Source organism: Panicum hallii, chromosome 6, assembly GCF_002211085.1.
Source record: "Panicum hallii strain FIL2 chromosome 6, PHallii_v3.1, whole genome shotgun sequence".
NCBI lineage: Eukaryota > Viridiplantae > Streptophyta > Magnoliopsida > Poales > Poaceae > Panicum > Panicum hallii.
This window is the reverse complement of record NC_038047.1, coordinates 6,345,491-6,367,964: the sequence shown is the minus strand read 5'-3', so window position 1 is coordinate 6,367,964 and position 22,474 is coordinate 6,345,491. Positions and strand designations below refer to the sequence as shown.

Here is a 22,474-nt window from a genome sequence, read left to right as displayed (position 1 = left end):
ATGTTGTACATGCAAATACAAAATCATCAAAACTTGTAGAACTTTATTGAACTTTATTAGTTTAAACTCAAATGTGCATAAAACATGGCTAATCTTCTATTTATCCCCAATAAGTTGATGGTCGAGGCATGATTCAACGGCCGCCAACAACATGATAAATCCAAATTTCAAGAAATTCATCGGTGGTGGAGAAGAAATTGCTGGTGGACCCACCGCCGCTATTGTCGTGACTGCGTTGACTTCTATCAGGCCGCTCTGGCAGTGACAAGGTAAGGTGAAGTTTGTGAACTCTTCAATTGCTTGAATCTTCAGTTAATACATTATGAAAGCATTCAGCAAGTTGTATTTGAATCTTCTATTTTCATTCCATTTTAAGATATGTTTGTGGCTATTTGTTACATAGGATCGAATCATGGAGAATCCCCATGTTTTTAGAATCTTTTTGTGTGCTGATCCTATTTAGGTGCCCTCCTTTAATACATTTCACTTTCTTTTTCACTATTATTAAATTGTGGATGTTATCGAAGTTCCGCTAGATCCGGAGATTCAATATAGGGAGTATCGCAGGAGCACAATGAACTGTGAAGGCAGATCGTTATTGTGCCATATGTGCGTTTTTGAAGTGGAATGTGTCCCCTATGGCATTGTTCACAACAGTGGAGTGAGTCATCTCTTTAGCTTTATAATTATATAAAATTTTGCTAATATTTAAAATCTGACTCCTGTCACTTTCGCAGATGATTAAGCATTGTTCTGATTTCCAAGACGGAGCAGGTATGCTGTGTGAAGACAGGCACTGTCAAGTTCGATTTCGGCACAACTACTATCGTGAGCGTCTATTGCACTGGTACTTTTTCCACGAGCTTCCTAAAGGTCTGTAATCGATGTTTCATTTTCATAACATTCAAATTACTGTAATTAGATTTATTTCTAACACTACTATAAAAATAATTTGTAGGGGTGCCCTATTTTTTCAGGGGCGGGTCAAAATATAATCCGCTCCTACACGTAGGAGCGTGGTTACTGTAGCAAATGATCCGTCCCTGAAAATGAGCCCCATTTCCAGGGATGGGTGATGGCATCACTCGTACCTAAAGAGGGTATTTCAGGGGCGGGTGATACCATCACCGGCCCCTGAAAATAGGACTCATTTTTAAAGCGGGTGATGACGTCACCCACCCTTGGAAATGCATATTTAGGGGAGGATGACGCCATCACCTGTCCCTAAAAATATCCATAAAAATTCTAGATGCAAGCCTTCTTCCTACTCCTGACAACCCATTGCTTGCTTGGGGAGATGCTGCCCGAAAATTCAAAAAACAAAAAAAGGGAGGGGAGGTTTTATACTTGATTTTCTTTGAGTTAGGGGCTCTCTTACCTCTAGCTAGATCTTGATCTTCATGGTGTGGATTTGCCATTTGGAGCTCCGTTTGCCTTAAACTTTTGGATGAAGTTAAGTTATTTTAGTAGGAGAACAAGATTACGTAAATATTTGGGCCCAATCTTTATGTTTTATCCTCATTTCTAAGTAAACAAATTACTAAATCCATGGAAGAGAGAGGACAACTTGATTTTTTTATATATTTACACACATGCAGGATAGTTTTTTTCCCCAAAATTTAGTTGTTCAATAATAGGTTAGTTTTTTATTTTTTTAGTTAGTACATGTTAAATTGACTTTTTCCAACATCTACGCATATATAAGAGTATATACTTATGCTTATTTACTATTTATTTATAAAATTATTGAAGAGATTGTTTTAATCCATTTAAATTATTTGTTGATGTTCAGAGATGGATAGGATATGGATGTACAAAGCCTGAAGGATGGATGCTCATCTCTTTGGAGAACTTAATAAATTTATTCAAGCTGCGGAAAATCATGCAAAAAATAAGACACAGAGGATACCATACCCATGCAAAACCTGCAAGAATATGAGAGTATTCAACGACACAACTATAATCAGATCGCATGTGTTGGTGAGTGGTTCTGTTGAGAATTATATGATCTCGACATATCATGGCGAGAAAGCACCCCTCCGATGGCGAATCCACTTGACGAAATGATAGAAGACGTCGAGTTTGATAGATTGTTTGATGCTTATGATGATTTTTGTGCGGGTATCGGTGATGATGATGGTAATGATGTCAGCGAGGGGCCCGTCGATGGTGGTAGTGATGATGGTGGTGACGACAAACTTGATGATGGTGATTTTCCTTAGCCAGTTGTTGCGCCACACCAGAGCAGATCTATTGGTAGGCAGTGCAAAAAATTAGCAAACTTCGAGACTGAAAAAATCAGTAGAGGAAAATATATACAAGCGATCAAAGAGATCTCTGAAATACTAGACTGTGCTTCATTCATACTTGAACTGTTGACTCTAAAAGCTTAGAACAATTGGTCAGAAAGTAGTTTCAATAATCTCTAGCGTATGTTGGCTTGGTTGCTTCCATAGCCAAATAAAGTGTCCGCCAACACCTATCGAGCAAAGAAGCTTGTCAGTTCGTTTAGGATGGGTGTGGAAAGAATTTATGCATATCCAAATTATTGTATTTTGTATTGTGGGAATACTTTTGAAGACTTGGACAAATGCCTTGTTTGTTCCACAAGTCGTTACAAAAATAATTCCGGTTATTGTGGTGGCGAAATTCAAGGTCCAGGTGATGAGAATAAAAGGAAGCGGAAGAGTGCAAAGTGTTGCCTGTGTTGAGCCAGCAGACACTATTTTAGGCATTTCTGAGAAGCAGAGTAGAATTCCTGTGATGGTTATGCAGTACCTCCCAGTTGCCGATCGCCTGAGTGTTGGGTATTTTAGCGATGTGCGAATAAATCCGCAAGCGCATGGATACTGTTGTAGCTTTCACCTTGGAGTATCCCAAGGGTATTGAATCCAAGGGAATGTGTGTGTAATAACTTCTAATTTAGTCGGTCCAAGCACACATCAAGATAGGTGGTGAGATTGAGAGAGGATTCCTAAGGTAGCAAAATAGATGAGTTAAAGGTCGATCTCTCCGAAAAAATACTCGCTTCGGGCACCGACTTACTCCTAGTCTGCAAGGCTCTACACTGTATCCAAACATGGAGGATTACAAAGGACCAAAAGAGTTGTCACCACCTACAGCCTACCTCTAGCAACCCGTGGGATATAAGGCAAACGAAGGATAACCTTTAGCCTAGACACCACGTCTACACTGTTGATTACCACTATAACCTAACTACGTTTGTCGACCCGTAGCAAACTATAGCACTCCATATAAATACGAAGCGACGAACCCGCGAGTAAAAGAACTGATCTCACCCATACTATGCAAGAAAGGAATCACGAATACGAACTTACTTCATACCAGAGGAAGCCAGCATCCGTAGAGGTACAAGTTTGGAGAAGAGCGCCGACACCTTCTGTCAGGGGAGAATATCACGGACCCCCAAAAGTATGTTCCTTAGGAAGCTAATTACGGTTTAGCTCTCCCACAATATGCGGTTTAGCCTAATCAAGGCTGTTGCGTGGCAACAAACGGCCCACCGGAAGGAAGGGCACCGACGGCCCAAATACCAAGCCTAGAAGAAGGGCACAAGCCACCTCGCTCGACCACCAGAGGATAGGTTCCGCCTCGCCCGACCCTAAAGATGTGAGCGCGGCCTCGCCCGATCCCTATGAGAGAAGCCACGCCTCGCCCAACCCCGAGGGCGTGGGCTCGGCCTCGCTCGACCCCGAGGGGGAGCTCCACTTCACCCGATCTCGAGGGAACGGATTCGACCGTACCCACCGTAGGGACGTGGGGCCCTCAGGGTCTCATGGAATGACAGGTCGTGCTGAGGGTCGAACCTCTGACATGGGGCAGGTAAGGACGTGCCTCGACATGACCCTTGGATAGTACAGGCCATTACCGCAAGCCCCTGTCGTCTGCCGCACCGGAGGTCAAGCGGTAAAATGTGCCGGGACTCACGCCGCCCATCTTATTGGGGCGCACGTCACCCACCAAGCACGCCGGGGGCCCGTGCAGCCTGCCCTATTGAGACGCACATCACATGTCACTCTTGGGAGCAGAGCAGGGATATCTCCATCATCATCTACAGGACCAGTGGGGACACACACGCAGGGAGGAGGAAAAGTGGGATCCTAGCGATCTCTCCCTCCCTCCCTCTCTCTCTCTCTCGTGTATCCGACCCCTGCCCCTTGGCATATAAAAGGAAAGGGGAGGACCCCCATAGGGGGGATGGATTTTGGAACAACATTCACTCACCCACACACCACTTCGCCACTAGAGACTTGGGAGCCCGTTCCCTCTCTCGCCGTTTGTAATCCTTACTGCAAACTAGTGCAAGAACACGAGTAGCTCGAACTGGATGTAGGGACATTCCACCCGAGCCAGTATAAACCTCGTGTCTTCCCTGCACACCATCCGGACTAGACACACAAACACATATTCACTAGTCGACAGTACGAAACATCGAGAGTTGGCGCGCTAGGTAGGGGCGTTTGCGCGTCTCGATGACTTTATCAGGCTGCAGATGGCCAACCACGCTGGAGGATGGGCCCCGGGCGCACTCGTGTGTTCCGAAATCCTGGACTTTCGAAAACAACTACAACAACCATTCCCCGGCAACGGTGCCAGAAATGCTTGTTGGTATTTCTTAACGATTACGAATAAATCCTCAAGCGCATGGATATACCACTATAGCACTTCACCTGGAGAGTATTCAGGGTATCGTATTTTCTCAGGGAATGGAGGTGTAACAGTCTTCTAACTAGTTTACCCCGAAGAACAAGAGATAGAATGGCCTTGGGAATGGTTCAAGGAAAGATAAACTAAGGCTGCTATTCGTTTACTTCAGGCACTGGTCTGACCCTAGTCTGCCAAGGTCCTCCGGCTATTAACTCTACTATGAAACTGAACGTGGGGAAGTTCACAAACCACCGAAAATTCATGGCGAACGGACAGGGTTGTCACACCTGCGGCCTACCCCTCAACACCTAGGGGTTTGATGAAAACAAAGGTAATCTAGGGCCTAAACACCATATTTATGCCGTCGACTACTACTCTAGCGTTGCGCAAGGTTATCCTATCTCTATTAGGGGCCATCTACTAGAGTATCCGCTACAATGATGGATGATGAACCCGCAAACGAATAACAACGTAAGGATAACTTTACCAAGAACTCACCAGTAGACGAACCCGGATACTTACTCAAATGGATCGTATCCGTCGAGGTACAAGGTCGGAGAGAGACCGACAAGTCTGGCTCTCCTCCACACTTCCTCCTCATACACTCCCTATCCTAATTTTACAAAGGGTGGTGGTGTCCCTCTACTTCTTCTCCAAAATGTGTTATTTTTTGTGAGGGTCTCCTCCTCCCCTTTTATAGCTTAAGAGGTCGATTCCCGCCATCTCTATGTATGGAAACCTTTGCTACCGCCTTTGAGGAGATAAGGATGATCTTCCCGCCAAAGATGGGGCAGCCGGGAAGGCGTCCAGGTTTGGCTGAACCTAGGGTTCGGCTGACCCCAGGTGGCGCCTTCCTTTGGATAGCTGACATGTGGGTCCTTGTGTTGATCCTCGGTGATTTATGCCCTGGTAAGGCGATTTGGTTTGTATTTGTGGGCCCTTCGATTCTATGTAACACAGCGGACAATCTTCTGTGCATTTCTTGTGTGTCATATGCGATTTTCCTTGGTTTCCGTTCATGGGTACCTGCATATCACAATTCATCAAAACCTGTGGAGTTGGTTATACAATTACCAATATTTTTGTATGCATTAGTGCTATCTTTCTATTTTTGTTATTTTAGCTTAGGTAAAAGAACCACACTTTTTTAATGGCCATACTTTTTTTTCTTGTTTGCCACTGTACAAGCAATGGTAATAGAGATCAGAAACTCTGCACTTGAATGTACCTTTTCAATTTAGTATTGTAGGATAATTCTACTGTAAGGAACTAAGGAATATGTACTCACTGATGCTCCTCTGCATTGACAGTCGCTACGGTAGTCCTCTTAATGCACCTCCTGTGATTCTGCACACTTCACTGCCTTATCTTGTGTCACCAGAAATTTTCTGTCCATCTTGGTCGCCCACTGGTTTCAGTGAAAGATTTGCTTCAGAAAACTTTAAAGCAATCTAGGAGAGATCCACCAGGAAGTTATCCAATTGTACTGCTTTCATGCAAGAGAGATGCCTTGGTTTGAACACGTGTTGCCACTGAACTAGGAGAACCTTGACAAATATCTTGGCTCACTAGTGTTTATGTTTCCTGAAATCGGTGGACCATGTATGTGATTTTCACAATTTTTACACCTGTTAGATGACTATGTAATTTGCAATCGACGCAAGAGACCATGATAGCACTCTGTCCAATGTAAAATCCATTTGTTCTTCCTAGGAAATGAAATTTTGGCATCTATTTTTTTCATCAGTACATGTTTCAAGTTTGGTGCCAACCAAATTATTCTATGAGCTTTTGCTGTTGGAATATTGTGATTTTTGCAGAGAGATGTAGATGTTGTTCATTTTCAGGTGGATGTGCTGCATGTATCTGAACTTCCAATTCTGCTCATAACCAACAGGCTCACAGCTGCTTAGTAATTTCTTTGATGAGATTGAGCTCTCACGTCAATTCCTTGGAGGTTAAATAGTTAGACGGTAGGTCATATGCTGTTCGTGAGTAGCTATCCAACTGCTAAATGTACAACTAGGTCTTAGATCATCTTCAGAACCACAACAACATGCACAAGTTGTTTTGTTCCTTTTCCAGGCCATCAAATCCATATATTGCTGCTGGTTTTCAGTAGTGATGTTTGTCATTGCTAATATGTATGTACTAGAATCATAGTTACAAATTGATAAAGTGGCCCTTTGTCATATGAAAAGCAAGCAATGTGCAAGGTAAATTTCTTTGTTTTTCAGGTCTTGAATTCGTTTCACATATGACATACACTACCTTATGGTTGAATAGTTTCACACCTTCCTTTTGTTTTGAAGTTCTCAGGTTGTTTGCAACCACCCATACTGTGAAATCTATCATCAGCCCTCCTGTTGTGCTTGATGCTACATGGCTACATTCTCTGGTACGTGACAACCTGGTTACCACTTTTTGAGGTGAGCTATGATGATAACATGATAAAATAATCACACAAAAAATGCTTGGGTGTTCTGATTTCAGAGGTCTGCCACAATGACTATAGTGTTGCAAACTGTAAAAATGATTCATGATGCAAATAGTTGTTTCTGTCAATTGGTTGTTAACACCTTGCGCTAGTAAGCTGCCTAGACATTAGGCTATTGCTTATTTTGAAGCAAGCAACAAGCTTATTCTTCGCTGGTTCTGTACTCATGAAACCTCCTCCTTTAATAAGAGGAGGTAGTCTAATGTTATTTTCCTCATCTCTAACAAATGGTGTTTCTAAGTCATATCTGAGTCAATGCTGAAACTCACAACCTAGACATACCAGTTAGGAGTTACGTTACTACTGATTTCTTTATGCAAAACTTATTTTTTTTAAAAAAGTTTTGGGTTGTGAATTCTGGAAGCTAATGGCTCGTCCTTGTATGGTACAGAAAAAATAGACTATAACAGGAAATTGAAATACCTATGACATATTGATGTTCATCATCGTTTTTGGTCATCGTAAAAATAATGTGAGAGTTATGGGGTAGTTGATTCCATTAGTCTACCTCCTTTTATTTTCTATCCTTATATCATACTTCTAGCTAGTTTGACTCTTTATTTTCCGTTAAACAGAAGGATTCTTCAAGGTGTTGTAATTATAAAATCTTAAGAAAACTGTCAATCTATAAATTGTGTATATGAAGCGAGTTTGTATTGGCTAGGATAGTAGGTTCTCGTAAATGATAAAGATTTCCATATTGACATAATTGGCTATGTACTGTCAGGTACTTGCATTTCTGAAGCTTAGTTGTCTTACTCTTGTCTAATAGATTAGCATACATATGCTCTGGCTGGGACTCTGACTACACAGATTGATTATGAGTTTGCATGCCAGTTTGGAGTTGAATATATGGCCTCTGTCATCATTTCTACTTGTCCTGAATCTGCAAGGATGAGAAAACATTGACAATGTCCGGTTGCAGATGATTAACCACTGTTGTGATTGGAACATCTACTTTCTCCACAAACTTCCTAAAGATGATTTAATCAATATTTTCTTTTCCATAGAATGCAAGCTACTATAATTTAGTTTATTTCTAAAGTATATTCAGTTTTTGAAATATGATGGTGGCTGGAGCACCAATGAGTCATCTAATGCAAGCTGTGGTAGAGACAGAAGCTTGGTGGTATTTCTAATGTACATTTGGTTTTTGAAATAGGATGGTGGCTGGAGCATTAATGAGGATCACCTTATGCAAACTTTGTGGTTCTACAGGTACAGGATTGTGAAGATTGGGATACCAAGAACTTGTCCAACCGTTTAGGAGTTTGTTGACTTGTAAATCGAAGAAAAGCTTGGATACTATATTAGAATGATAATGCATACATATTTTCTTGAGTTTGTTAGTAAGTATATGTTGAATAATATTCTTGTGAGGTGTTTAACTGGCATACTGTGACAGGAACTCTAAAACATTGTTAGACTGCTCTATAATTTTCACCATATTTTGTGAGTAACAGGCTACTTTCTGCCAAGCATTCAGACAAAACTAGTCAGCCAATGAATAGAAAAAATAGCGGTGTCGTTACAGAATCGCTTCATGCTCAGACAACACAGATAGATACAAAAGCATTTTAAGATGGCAAACAGGTTCAAATTACAAGACATAGGGTTCTGAAACCAAAGCTTTGCTGCTATAGATCCGTAGATGCCACAAACACGAACTCCTGGATGAATTTCTGTGTAAACCTTCATTCCTCCCCACATTTTATGGATTAGGGATAACAGAAGTTCAGATAAGGAAAGGGCTTCAAAATGGATGGCCTTCCGAGCAGTCCAAATACGCCAACAAATTGTTTCAAGACCAAAAAGGTTTTTGTGCATCTCCTGGCAGATTTCTGTTTGCTTAAGTAACAGATTCTGACAACCACACTCAAGCCCTTAACAAAGCAATGAAGCCACAAGACATGAAAAATGTCAAGCTAAATAAGTAATATAATAAGACCAAACTGTGAATAAATGAGTGGCACTCTGTGCCGAAGTAAGCTACCACCTGACAATATCACCATTTCAGCTATTTTTTCAGTTTAGCATCACAATGCACAGATAAACCAGAGCATTCATGATGTTTCAACATGTAACAAACACCCCCACCTACCAAGTCCACAACATTTGTTTTCTGATATCTGAATCACAGACTTGTTGGTTACGTAAAGCTCAACAATATGGAGAACTGCATAATTTCAGTACATGGGACAAAGAGAACTTTCTTAGCAAATGACAAATTCATCTTTGTAAGATTGGGTACTATCCATGCTGGGCATGGCAAGTTGGACCAAATCTTAGACACAATTTCTTTCCTCCGGCAATTTTCCAAGTTGAGAACTCCTATATCACGATTGGCATCCTTATATGACATAATCAGTTCCTTGGAACATTTACTACCCTCCAAATTTGCATGGTGAAGGGGCACAAAGGTGATGACATTGGTAAAAATGTGATCAGATGCATGACTGAATGGGGATTAGAGAGAGTAATGACTATAACAGTTGACAATGCAAGTGCCAATGACACTGGTATTGGTTATTTGAGGAGGCAACTAAGCGGAACAAATATTGCTAATGGCAAGTACTTGCACATGAGGTGTGCAGCACACATTGTTAACCTCATCGTGCAAGATGGCCTAAAAGAAGTGGACCTCTCTGTGAAGCGTGTTAGAGCTGCTGTTAGGTATATTCGAAATGGAGGTTCAAGAATAGCTAAATTTAAGGAACTTATAGAGGAAGAGAAGTTGACCAATAAGCCATTTTTGAAGCTTGACGTCCCAACAAGATGGAACTCCACTTGTATCATGCTTAAAGCTGCAATTGTTTATGAGAAAGTGTTCACTAGGTTAGTTGATGAAGATATGAGTTATGTTATTGACCTATCTGAAGCAAGGGATGGATTTGGTCACCCAGATGAAACTGATTGGGAAAATGTGAAGAAGATGGCTGATTTTCTAGAACATTTGCATGATCTTACTGTCCGTGTCTCTGCTACACTCCATGTTACTTCACATACACTCTTTCATGAGATTGGAGAAGTGCACTTGTTGATTCAATCCTGGTTGAATAGTACAGATGTTGTGCAATCAGCTATGGGCAGGAGAATGGAAGATAAATTTGACAAATATTGGGGACTTTGGCACACCAGCAATAGCAATACAATTGTGAATGACAAGGGGAGGGGAAAGGGAAAGGAGAAGGAGAACATAAATTTATTGATTTTTGTTGCTGGTTGTCTTGATCCAAGATACAAGTTATCTATGTACACAAAGATAACTGTTGAAGAGATATTTGGTGAGGAAAGGGGACAACTAGTTTGGGAAGCAATTGACACTTGTGTTCATGAGTTATTTGAAGAATACAAGAAAATGTATGGTCCAGCTGAAGAGACATCTGATGCAATTGATCCAGTAGCATCAAAGGGAGGTAGAGGGGGGCAAACTGAAGGAAGTCATCGCTAAGAGGATGAGACTAGGCAATGCTTCAAGCAACAATACCAAGTCTGAACTCGACAAATATCTTGCTGAAGAAACTGAAGACACCGAAATGAAGATTGACCTTTTAGTGTGGTGGAAGCATCTGAGTAGAGGTTTCCAATTTTGTCTGGCTTGGCCCGCGATGTTCTTGCTATACCTATCTCATCAGTAGCTTCAGAGTCGGCATTTAGCACAAGTGGACGCATTCTAGATGACTTCCGAAGCTCCCTTACTCCATTCATGCTTGAAGCACTAGTATGTACACAAGATTGGCTAAAATGGTCGGTACCCGTTGACATTGAAGAGAATATCGAGGAATTAACCATGATGGAACAAGGTAAAACATTCCTTCATTTATTTGTTGCAATTTGGTAAATTGGTCAATCCTTTTTATTCCACTATTGACTGGACATTGGTTCCTTGCAGAATTAATTGAGGAATTTGGTGCAAAAGAAAAAGGTAAACAATAAGCTTCCACTTCAAGGACACATGCAACGGCAACGGGAAGCAACTCCATTGCTGCTGCTGGGACATGTACATCTTAAATTATGTGTTGCTGCTGCAATGTTTTGCTATAAAGTATTGTTGCTGCCTTGCTATAATGTATTGCTAGTTTGCTACTATAAAGTATCACTGTTGAAATGTAATGCTTCTAAATTATGTGTCATATTTCAACTATAATGTTGTTTTTGCTACTATAAAGTTGTTGCTTGAATGTATGGGTGCTGGAGAGTTGTTTATGCTGTTGCTTTTTGTTGATTTTTTGCTATATAAATCGACTTTGTGCTGATTTCGGGTAGTATGGGTATTCCCGAACCCGAACCCGAAATATTGGGTACCCAAAATTTCGGGTATTAAAATATTGGGTACAATTTCGGATAGCAGATCTCAAAACCCGAATTAACCGACCCGAAATTTTGGGTAATCCCGAACGCCCAGAGCTAGCGTTGGGGGTGGATGCTAAATTTACGCTGCTGTGCAATAGGCAAACGCACGGTCAGCCGTAGCAAAGTCATTACCGTATAATAAAGGTTCCCTAAAAAACAAGTAAGAATGTACGACTAGGCAACAAAACATCACAAAGTCATACATCTTGAGATCCTATTGCAACCACAAGATACTGAATTAGTTCCAAGAGTCGAACCCTACCACAAATTCTTCTAGTTCAAAATGATATCCGTTTATATATCAGATTTCCGTCACCACTGAACTTGTTAGAGCAGCTTCAATGTAGCACCTTTATGGTTCGATTTACACGTTGTAGCAATAGAACAGAAAGCGAACTAAACAAGACACGAACTGTCAAGGTAATTTGAACCGTGGCTCTTCAATCAAACAGTGACAACGACAGAGCACCGGCATCAGCCGCGTGGAACTGAGGAGGAGCTCGCTTTTTTAAGTTTCTTACAGGGCCACTGATCCAACGGGGTTTCTTAGGCACGTGCCCTGAAGCTTCAAAAATTCAGAAAGCATGAACAAAATGCCTCATATTTTAGTGGTGCGTTGCATGACATCTGCATTTACTTTCCTGTTTGGTGGAATAGAACCTGTATGTGCTGATGTATTTACGGGAGTTTCGTTCAGGCAGTCAGACCCATCGTTATTTTTTTATAGTTCTGCTCAGTGTAACATGCTAAGCTCTTTTACAGTTATGCCGTTACGTTGCACATAAATATGACATTGTTTTTACTTGGTAAGCTGTACGCTAGTTTCTGTGTGCTTGACAAATGACATTCTCTGAAGCACATCAATTGACGTCACCTAAATTTATACACGTGTGTGCCTGCATATCTAGCAGCAGGCCCTGGCACTGGAACGTCCAAATTCCACGCTTTCTCCTGTTAGGTTCAGGTCCTGTTGCATCCTGATCTTGGGAGAGCCAGGTCGTCGGTCCAGAGCGTTGCGTGCAGTCGACCATCATCGCACATCGTCAACTGCTACTTGTGCCAAGGGAACGAAGGCTCATGGTGCACGTACGCCTGCTACAAAGTCTACAGTTGTTATAGTTAGCTGCAGTACACTGGGGAGAATTAGGCGACCATTACTGTAGCGTACGTGCTGCAAGTTGCAGGTCTTCTATCTCCAAGGATATAAATGTAGAGACGCTTGAGAACGTATTTATCCTGCACCTGCCAGATCGATTCGGAGCTACCAATTCGGCAATGGAAATATTGGCATCCATGTCCATGGCTTGTTCCCCGTCGGCGCTCGTGGTCCTAGCCGTGGCACTGCTCATGTTCGTCTCGGCCTCCCCCCAGGCCCAGGCATTCACCCCGCTGCCGGCTCCATCAGGTCCAACGCGGGCACCACGACAACCAACGCCAGCTCCATCGCCGGCGCTGGCGCCGCCGCCGACGCCCGCAGCAGCGCCGGCACCGTCGTCTCAGGTGTGCCCTACCACCGGCTTCAGCAGCCTAAAGGAGTTCAAAGAAGCCTTTGACCAGTACGCTGCACGCCGCATCTTCCTGGTTCTGGTCCCCGCTGGAAGCCCGGAGTCCGGCACCCACGCCATCAGCGCCAAGCTCCGGCGTGCCGGCCTGATACCATGCGTGTGCCGTTCTAGGGTCTTCGTCGTCACCGGCCCCATCCAATGCGAGGATGCCTGAACTGGTAGCTATTTACCACTAGTAAACTCTACTACGTACTTGATGCATACGAATAAGCGCTCATTATTGTTCACAAGCATGCGGACACGACACTGTTTCGTGAGTTGCTAATCAGTGATTGACTTGCCCATGTATGTATTGTGCCATTGTGTGACGTGTATGTTATTCTCTTGCTGTATCTGTGCTCAAATAACCAAATATGTAGAGAGAGACACAGAAAGGCTTAAGAACGTACCCCACACCGCCTGCCGGATCCATGGATAAACTTATAGTTAACATAACTTCTTACTAAGCTTTCTAATGGAAGGGATAATTTTACATAGGATCTGCCACTACTAGAAAACAGGCTCTTAGTACTGGTTGAAAACCGGCATAGGTACCGCTTCTTCAACTGGTACTAGGAACCGATACTGAAAGTCTCGGATTTGGACACCGGGTATTTTACCCGGTGCCTAAGGCCTCCTTTGGTACCGGTTGGAAAGACCAATAGGTACCTTAGGGTTGCCGCACTGACGCAAGCTGGCGGTCCCTTAGGTACCGGTTGTTCTTTCCAACCGGTACCAAAGGGTTTTCTCCCTTTTTTTCCGAATCATATTTTATTCCAATTTTTTATTACTGTTTATGCTTCCAGAATTGCTACGCATACCCAAGCCATACACTACTATACATTCATTAGTCGCATTCGTGTAATTAAGTTATCTAGACATAATAATATTTACAAATATACAAATATCACGCTACAAGCATTGGAAATTAATGTAACAAGCAATTAATTTTTGCCTCGATTACAAGTTCATAAGCCGCTCACGACGTCGATGCAGATTCTCTACGGATCGGATGGCCATCGTGGTAGAACTTGCCTTTAGGATGGATGATCTCCTTCAAAATGAATCCTATGAGCTGCTCCTACACGACAACGATCCTATACATTGGGAGAACTTCTTACTTGATTTGTATCATCTATCATTTGATAAAAACAAAGCTCGATATATCAATTATTCGTGTCAGCATAATTAGAAGCATATTTATGAATGGTTTGTACATACTCTTACGTCCTCTGACGTATACTTCACAAAATGGGTTGGAGTGTACATCTAATCACAAACATAGTAACCACACCAATTATTTCCTGCTTCGTGTCTTAAACACTCAAAAAGTAACAAATTAGTTATAAACTATTTTTGTATGCGTATACAGAATAGAAAATGAGATATGTAAAGAGTAGCAGCACCACATACCGGGAAGTCCATTCTAAAATTCAATTCATTCTTAAAAACACCATTTTGCTTTTTTACAAAAGCTCTCCACACCCTGCACATAAGAATGAAAGGTAAATATTCGAAGCTTAATTGATCCCAAAATAGTTGTGTTTTGTGCAAAATAAATTTACCTGTTCAATGGTTCTAAGAAGTGGTCGATTGCCTCTTTTTTGTACTTCTTGGAGTCGAACACTCTAACTCTACTACTCTCCATGCAGATTACGAGCAAAATCCAATGGAAGCTGCACATATAATTATACAAGCGCGCGCGCACACACATCATTAGAGTTAATATTTTTTTAGGAACACAAAAGAGATACGAGTCGATGAAAACTTACTTATAGTTGTAGGGTATGTATATATAGGGTTTGTAAAATTGTTCCCTTAGGGCTTTGAACATGTTTGTACATGTTTCCTGATAGTTATCCCGTAAATTTTTCTAATTGATAAGCATGGGATTCATGAAACCCACCTGATGCTCCCATCCCTCTTTTCGGAAGTTTTTAAGCTCCATTCTGCACGATACAATATAAATTAGATTAACTCCAAACGTGTGTTGGCCGGCCTTCGAATGTTCCAGGTATAATTTATGGAATGTGCGCATCTGCGTGGGTAGGTTGATGAACTTCTCATCAGTGAAGAAGGGTGTTCGATGCTTGTATGGAAAACTAGCAACGGTGGCGATTGGGATATCATCTTGCCCCGTTGCCTGCCCAAGGGTAAAAACCCATTTCTTCCAAAAATTGTGCCGCGTGTTGCTCTTTATGCGCTGTCACCCGGAGGGACTCAAGGTTTTTTTGTTGTGTGCCTAGTTGAGGAAGGCCCTTGCCACTTTGCCTCATTTTCTGGTGGGCCTTTATCAGTGTGCGGTCGTAATCCGAGGGCAGTTTTCTCTTGCCATTTCTCCTAAATTTCAAGTTTGTGAGGAACTTTGTTGCCGGTTCTACATCTATTGGCACCCTCTTCTCTGGCGATCGAGGTTTGAAATGATCTTTCACCGCTCGGCGTGAATGCTCCTTCGCTTCCTCGTAGGTCATCTCGTAAGCTAATTTCTTCTTACAGCCTATTTTCTTTTCGACAATTTTCCACTTCTTGTTTGGGGTTCCAGCCGGTGGGATGGACGAGGTATGTTTTTTCCTTTGCCCGGTGCTGGAGGAGCCGGAGTACTCCTAGCCCTTGGCGGAGATGCTGGTGAGGGAGGCCGTGGTGGCGGAGATGAAGGACCATCATCAAACTCATTGTCATTATTATGCGCGTCTGGTGGTGAAGGAGGAATCCAAGCGAGCTACGACTGTATTCCTGGTAAGTTTGATGTAAGCCTTGTGCCAAAGAATGATGCCGTCCAGTGCCTCTGCCAACGTCTTTTGTTCATCCCCTCCAATGAAATCGAGCTCGAGCTTTTCATTTTGTCCGCCGGCTTCCATGATCTACTCCACAGTGACAACGGAGTAGCCAGGAGGTACCTGCCTACCATGAATCGTACCACCAGGGATCACCGGTAAGGCCGACCTGTAGGCTACCAAAGTGGTGATATTTTTTGCTTTCACATATAGCTCACATGGTCTCTACATGGTGATATCATCCACTGGGTATCTTTGGGGGTCGACCGCTGGGACATTCTCTTGGGGCTCATCCCCAGGGGTCGCCATGGATGTGCAGCTACTGCGTCGCCTCTGAGCCGGGCTAATCACAACATCCGGTTGCACCCCAGTGCCCTGCTGCTGGCTGAGAGCAAGAGCCACCGCCTATTGGACCCTTTCATCCATTTGAGCTCGTATCTATTCTACTTTTCTGTTCCTGTCATCTTGTAAGCCATAGAGTTTGTCTTCTTGTTCTGCCTTGCTTTTGCAATTAGTCTTGTACGTGCTATCTCTAGCCTAAGCAACTTTATGTGGGACCACGCCGATGCGGCGGGCTCATCCAGGGTGTTCGGGTTCTATAAGGCCCTGGTTAGCTCATCGTTCTCCCTATGAGGCTGGAATGTTCCTGCTTTGGCCTCTTCTATTGCTGTGACCACATTTCGAGCCACTTGTTCGGCATGACCAGGGTACCATCCTCTTCGTTAAGTGTGACACCAATAGCAAACAACCACTGCTTCGATCTTTCCGGCTAGTCCCAAGTCACCGACTGGATACCTCTATCCATGAGGTCCTGCTCCATCTTCTACCATTTTCGAATAGCCTTCTTATATCCACCCGTCCCAAGGCGGTGGTTGTATTTCTTAGTGGCCTCATAGATCTTGTTCTTTTCAGATAACTCCTGAGATTCCTCAGATAACTTGTATTCCTTGAACTCCTCCTAGTAAGGTTTGACCTGGGGAACTGTCCCAGTCTGGTTCCTTGTCCTGCTTGACGCAATTTCCAAATAATTTCTTCTTAAATGTTGAAAATGCAAGGGCCATCTTTTTCAGGGCACATTTCTTAACAAGTTCTTCATCTACTCTTTCAGGAAGTGTGAACATATCCTTGAGTTCTCTCCATAACATCTCTTTTTGGTTTCGAGGCACAGTGTTGTGCTGTTCATCTGGATTCTTCGCTTTCCAGAGTCTTGTGGTGATCGATACATATGCCCGAATAACAACCACACATTGGGTTGTAATTTTCCACTAGCCTCCTCAGGAGCACATGGGCAGCCGTCTGCGTTCACTTGAGTGACAACCTATCTTCCCTCCATCTTCTTGGTTTGTCGTCTTTTCCCTTTGGATGTGCTGTTCTTCGATCCAGAGGAGGATAAAAAAGATATATTAATAACAAAACTAATGCTAATACAAAATGTAAATCAAATTTCCATAAGTATATATGCATAAGATATGTACCCGGCAGGATTCTCGCTTTGAACGGGCTGCTCATGGCTCGGCACAAAGTCATCATCGTCTTCTTCTCTAATGCCATCTTCGGACATATTTAGGAAAGAATCAGCAGCCTGAGCCCCTTCTTCACCATATTGTTCATAGACGGCCATACTATCATGGTTGATTGCATCCATAAGGAACTGTTCAGCATCTTGACCATCGCCAGCACCGTCCATCTTAACTGAAACCCTAAGACATCATAGATAAACAAATTAGCAATGCTTAGTGTAATAGCATAACACATGAAATGACCAAGTTTGTTTGTTGTGTGTGTGTGGGTGTATGTGTGTGTGAGTGTGAGTGTGAGTGTATGTGTGTTTGTGACAGTGAGCATATGTGCGTGACTGTATGTGTGTGAGTGTGCGCGCGCGCATTTTAGTGTGAGTGAGTGTGAGTGTGTATATGTGTTTGTGCATGCGTGTGCACAATTAATTATTAACTATCGAATAATTACATATACAAATGACGAGTGTCAAAATAATTCATTTCAGAATACAAAATTACAAACTAAAATTCAATACACTGAAACCATCTAAATGTTTGGATTCAGTAATACATCCAGATTTGCGCCTTGTTCTTTATGAAGGCACCTAAACGTGTCTATGGGCGAGCTCGAATTCGAAGAGAACACCTACAGGACGCTATGAAGACATTGGGAGAACCAGCTAATGCAAGGATATAAAGAATGCGAAGAGATAATTGGTGTAAATTAAAGAAGCATGCAACCCAGTGCTGAAGTAGTGTACAAAATGGGAAGTCATGAAAAGATGTGTGTACCCCTATGATCAGAGTAAGATGGTTTCATCCTCGAATATTCGAGGGTTTTAATATTAAATCTCTAGCGTACCGATAGGTAATTGTAAGAAGAGTAGGTTCGCCTCATGCATGTAAATAAGGAGGCACTGTAACTGATAAAGATAGGTTGAAGATTGATTTCTCATTTCTTGTAACCCTTAACCTTGGTAAACTATTATGTAAAATTATTTGACACCTGAAAACTACTGCAGGCCTGGCACAAAAAACGTCAGCTCCACAGCAGCTACACATGGGTCGGCTGGGTACAGATTGTTTTTTCCGAAACAACTCGGCCTTTATCACGCTCTATCTTGGTCCCGTGGTTTGGTTCAGTCAAGTTGGATGCTTGCATAAAAGAAAGAAATTATATTGGGAACCAGCCAGGCGGCATCGCATTGTCGTCAGCTAGAGGTTGAATGGTCCAAAAACATATATAGTTGTTTCATTTGGACTCCGATCCAAACGTGAAGACGACCTTCAGCTCGTCATAAACTATAACCAGCCGTTTGGTGCCACGCAAGTGCAGCTCGGAGTCATAACTAATCAGCTTATTACAATCACAACGTTGCAACATAGGAGTTGGTGTGGAAACACTCGAGAGACAAGTACTATTATAGAATATGATTAGCTACAGGTCTTAAATTGATCCATAAATTTTTAAGCCCTATCTGGTCGTGCAGGAAGACGGATTAATTGACTTATTTGTTGCAAATGAACACAAATTTGATGACAGGAACCTAAACCACTCTTCAAGGAAAAATTACAATATTGAAAGAGTTCTAGCTAAACAAAATAGAAACAAAACAAAATAGTGGCAGCTCATTGATGTCGGCTAGAGATTAGATCGAGTTGCTAGCAAGTGGTCCATCAATATATATAGTCGTTTCGTTTTAGACTCCATGCACCAATACGGCCTTCAGCTCGTCTTAATTAAATTAAAATAACCAGTCACTTGGTGGAACGCAAGAATAAGTACAGTTCGGATTCAAACTAATTAGTTGATTCAATCTAATTAGTTGATTACAATCGCAGTGTTACGATTACGAATCAAAAGATCAGGATGGTGGCCGCTCAATCCTCACACCCCACATCATCGTCAAGCACCGTGAAGAGTCCAAATTACACACAAAATATACGATTAAAACCGACTCAAATCTGACTTTTCAGTTAAAAATTAGGTACATCAAAAATCTTAAACCAGATAGGCTTTTCCTAAAACTAAAATGACCTTAACTTCCTTAGATGGAGTCCGAATTGGACGATCTATATAGATCATCTCGATAAGAGCTACGCAAAGATGAAGTAAATCACAAGTGACATGGTTGGTTACATGAAAACAAACGCGAATATATGCGTGCATGAGTGCGTTTTGCAAACCAAGCCCCATTCTCTCGTTTTACACTTCTAGGAAAGTGAGAGAGCTCTTCTATTTAAATTATCTGGCACCAAAACCCAAGCTAGGAGTATAGAACTATAGAGTGCCATGCATTCTTACTTTGAATTTCCGTAAATGTGCCTCACCATAGACCATTTTTTCCAGCAAGGACTCAGGAAAATCATAAGAATTCCATACTCAATCTCATAGATCCCTATAGAATTCTGTGGAAAGCCGTCGAACCGAAACAAAATACTTTTCCTTGCTTTTGAGAATTTTTTTCGTTGAACCATAAAGAAAAGAACCAGAAAGAAAATAACCAGAGATTTTAACCCTTTTTTAAAAAGCCAAATGCCTCTAGAAAGATCCGAAGTAATTCGAGCTGATTCTCCTTCAGTTCGTTTCTCTATCTAGAAGTGGAATAGAAATTGATACAATTCCTTTTATTTTTTCTTCAAATCCAAAAAATTTCTCTTTTTTTATACATAGGTCATCGATTCGGCATTGGAAAAAGGGCTGGGCCCTTCTAGTAAATAGTTCAAACTATTTTATCGATATGAGTGATCGAGATTCTTCTATTCTATATATCTAGAATATAGACAAGGGTCTCCTTTTTTTTCTTTCTTTAGAGTTTTCTATATGCACAATTTCTCGATGTTTCGATAAGAATTTCAGTTATTTATCTGTTCCAACTTTTAATTATTGTTGTTAATCTCTCTTATCATATTTGGGGATGAAAAAACTTATATCATAGTAAACATTAAACCAGTTGCTAATAATATAATTCTAAACGCTAAACCCTATACTAAAAATGCTTACTAGAGTCATTCAGCCAACCTGGATCATTATCCATTCATAACTTTTTATGCCATTTTTTACTTATACTCTTGCGGAGTACAAACTATAAGAGTATTTACCTTTACTTATATCAACACTGCTCAACACAAGATGTATTTGAGGAGTTTCTTGGGCATATATTTCAATTTGGATGCCAAGTTTGGCCATTCCACTGTTAGAATAATTCTGATATTTAAATGCTTTATTTATTCTTTCATTAAGACTGGTGCCACTCTATGATAATTAGATTCGGCACTATTTGTGGTACTATTTCTTATTCGCTATTTATCATTGTATACGCGTGTAACTTGATCTTGGCATATATATGGTTGCGCGTATGGGTTAGTGTGATGGCATGTCGTGCATGATGCATGTGGACCTGGATGGGACATACGGCATGATATATGGCGCAGGCACTAGATGTACGATCATGCGATAAGACGGGTCGTTCCTAGATATTTACCAAGTGTGGGTGAGTTGGACCGATAAGGATGTCGAGTCCTTTAAGGGTGAGGGGGGAGTGTATGTCACAACGGTGCATTTTTGGAGGTGGCCCAGTAGTGACCCATGAGTATTGTGTGCAGATGTTTAGTACCACTTGAGTAAGAGTGGAGCCAACTGACAAGTCTTTATCCTCCAACCATAGTACCTTTGGTTTAATTCCTTTACATAAAGCGAGAATATGAAAGTGTAAGCAAATTGTTACGTGTATGCGGACTAGTCCCTCGGGAGGGATCCATGCGGCTTTGAAGGAGACAGCGTGTTAAGGTAGGGATGAATTACACGAAGGCAAAGAAGGTTGCTACTCACACAGAGATGGGTTACCGGAACCACATGCCGGGTTACGCAGCAAGTGCATCAACTTCTCATCCATGTTTTTACCAATATGCAACGTTTAGGGATGTGTGATACAAATGGGAAATCTTATCAAGTCTTCTTAGAAACCGAACAAACATCTCATTGTTTGGATCTCTCAATAAGGAGTAATTGTATTTTTGTGACCACTACCGCAAGCTGGATAGACCGTGAGAATCGAAAGGAGTGGCATCTCAAGGAGATCTTTCACAAGATTATCGTCGGAAACTCAGGTACCTACCCCTGCTTCTCGCAGCTACAAATGCTATTTGCAGGGGCGGGTAACGTGCCCGTCTTAAAAATAGATTTCCAGGTGCGGGCGAAGGGACAACCCACCCCACAAATCGAATAAAAAAAATCAGCCTGCCGGTGACGCGACGCCTGCCACCCACGTCATCCTCGCTGCACTGAGCCCTCCAGCCGCCGCCTAGGGACGCCGCCGCCCCCTCCTCGCCAAGGGCTGCCGGAGCCGGACCTCTCCTCGCCAAGGGCCGTTGAAGCCGCCGCACCCCTCGCTGGTCGGAGCTGCCGGGGCCAGATCTCGCCGGAGGCCACCGTGGCCGAGTGCACCCGCTGCTCCAGCCCCCTTGTTGAAGGCCGCCATGCTAGATCTTGCTGGAGGCCGCTGTGAACTAGCGCGCCCGCTGCTCCAGGCCCCTCGTTGGAGGCCGTCGCGCGAGATCTCACAGCCGAGCGCACCCACGGAGACCAAGTTCAGCCGGAACAAGCAAAGTTCAATGGCGATGGCCGCCTCTAGTGCCAGGGAGATCGCGCTGATGGCCTTATGGAGGTGGGCCCAAAGCTCCAGCGGCTTGCCAGCCTCCCAAGCCCTCTACAGCCAGGCGGGCAAATCAGAGTAGATCGAGTTGAAAGCATGTGTGGTTTGGAGAAAAAAAGAGCATCAATCGGGATGACAGAGCATGGAAGCTCACACTGACGGCAGTGGGGCGGTTGCCGGCTTCACGAACCCCTGGTGTGTGACGCTCTACCTCCGATGCGGCTATGGTGCCGGTCCACCTTTGCCGAGCGGCGGATCCCGCTGTCTTGATCTGCGGCCACCTCCTCCATATGCTCGCTTTCCACCACCCAACGCACCCCGTTGTCAGTGGTTTCTCTGGATTTTGGCCGGCGTGCTCGGTGGAGGGGAGGGGACTGGAGTCCGAGTAGCTCTGCGTCACGGCCGGAAGTGGAGATGGAGGCCAAGTGCGAGGCGGTGGCAGTGGCGGCCATGGGCCCCAGTGGGGAGGGCGAGTGCGAGATGGGAT

At 42.9% G+C, this 22,474-nt stretch overlaps 1 protein-coding gene across 1 annotated transcript; it reads left to right on the top strand.

Annotated features, from left to right (window-relative positions):
* Positions 1-9,566: 9,566 nt before the first annotated feature.
* On the top strand, positions 9,567-10,616 carry LOC112898088 (zinc finger BED domain-containing protein DAYSLEEPER-like). Its single transcript, XM_025966486.1, has one exon. It carries the CDS (start codon positions 9,567-9,569, stop codon positions 10,614-10,616), a length of 1,050 nt encoding a protein of 349 aa, XP_025822271.1.
* The last annotated feature ends 11,858 nt before the right edge of the window (positions 10,617-22,474 follow it).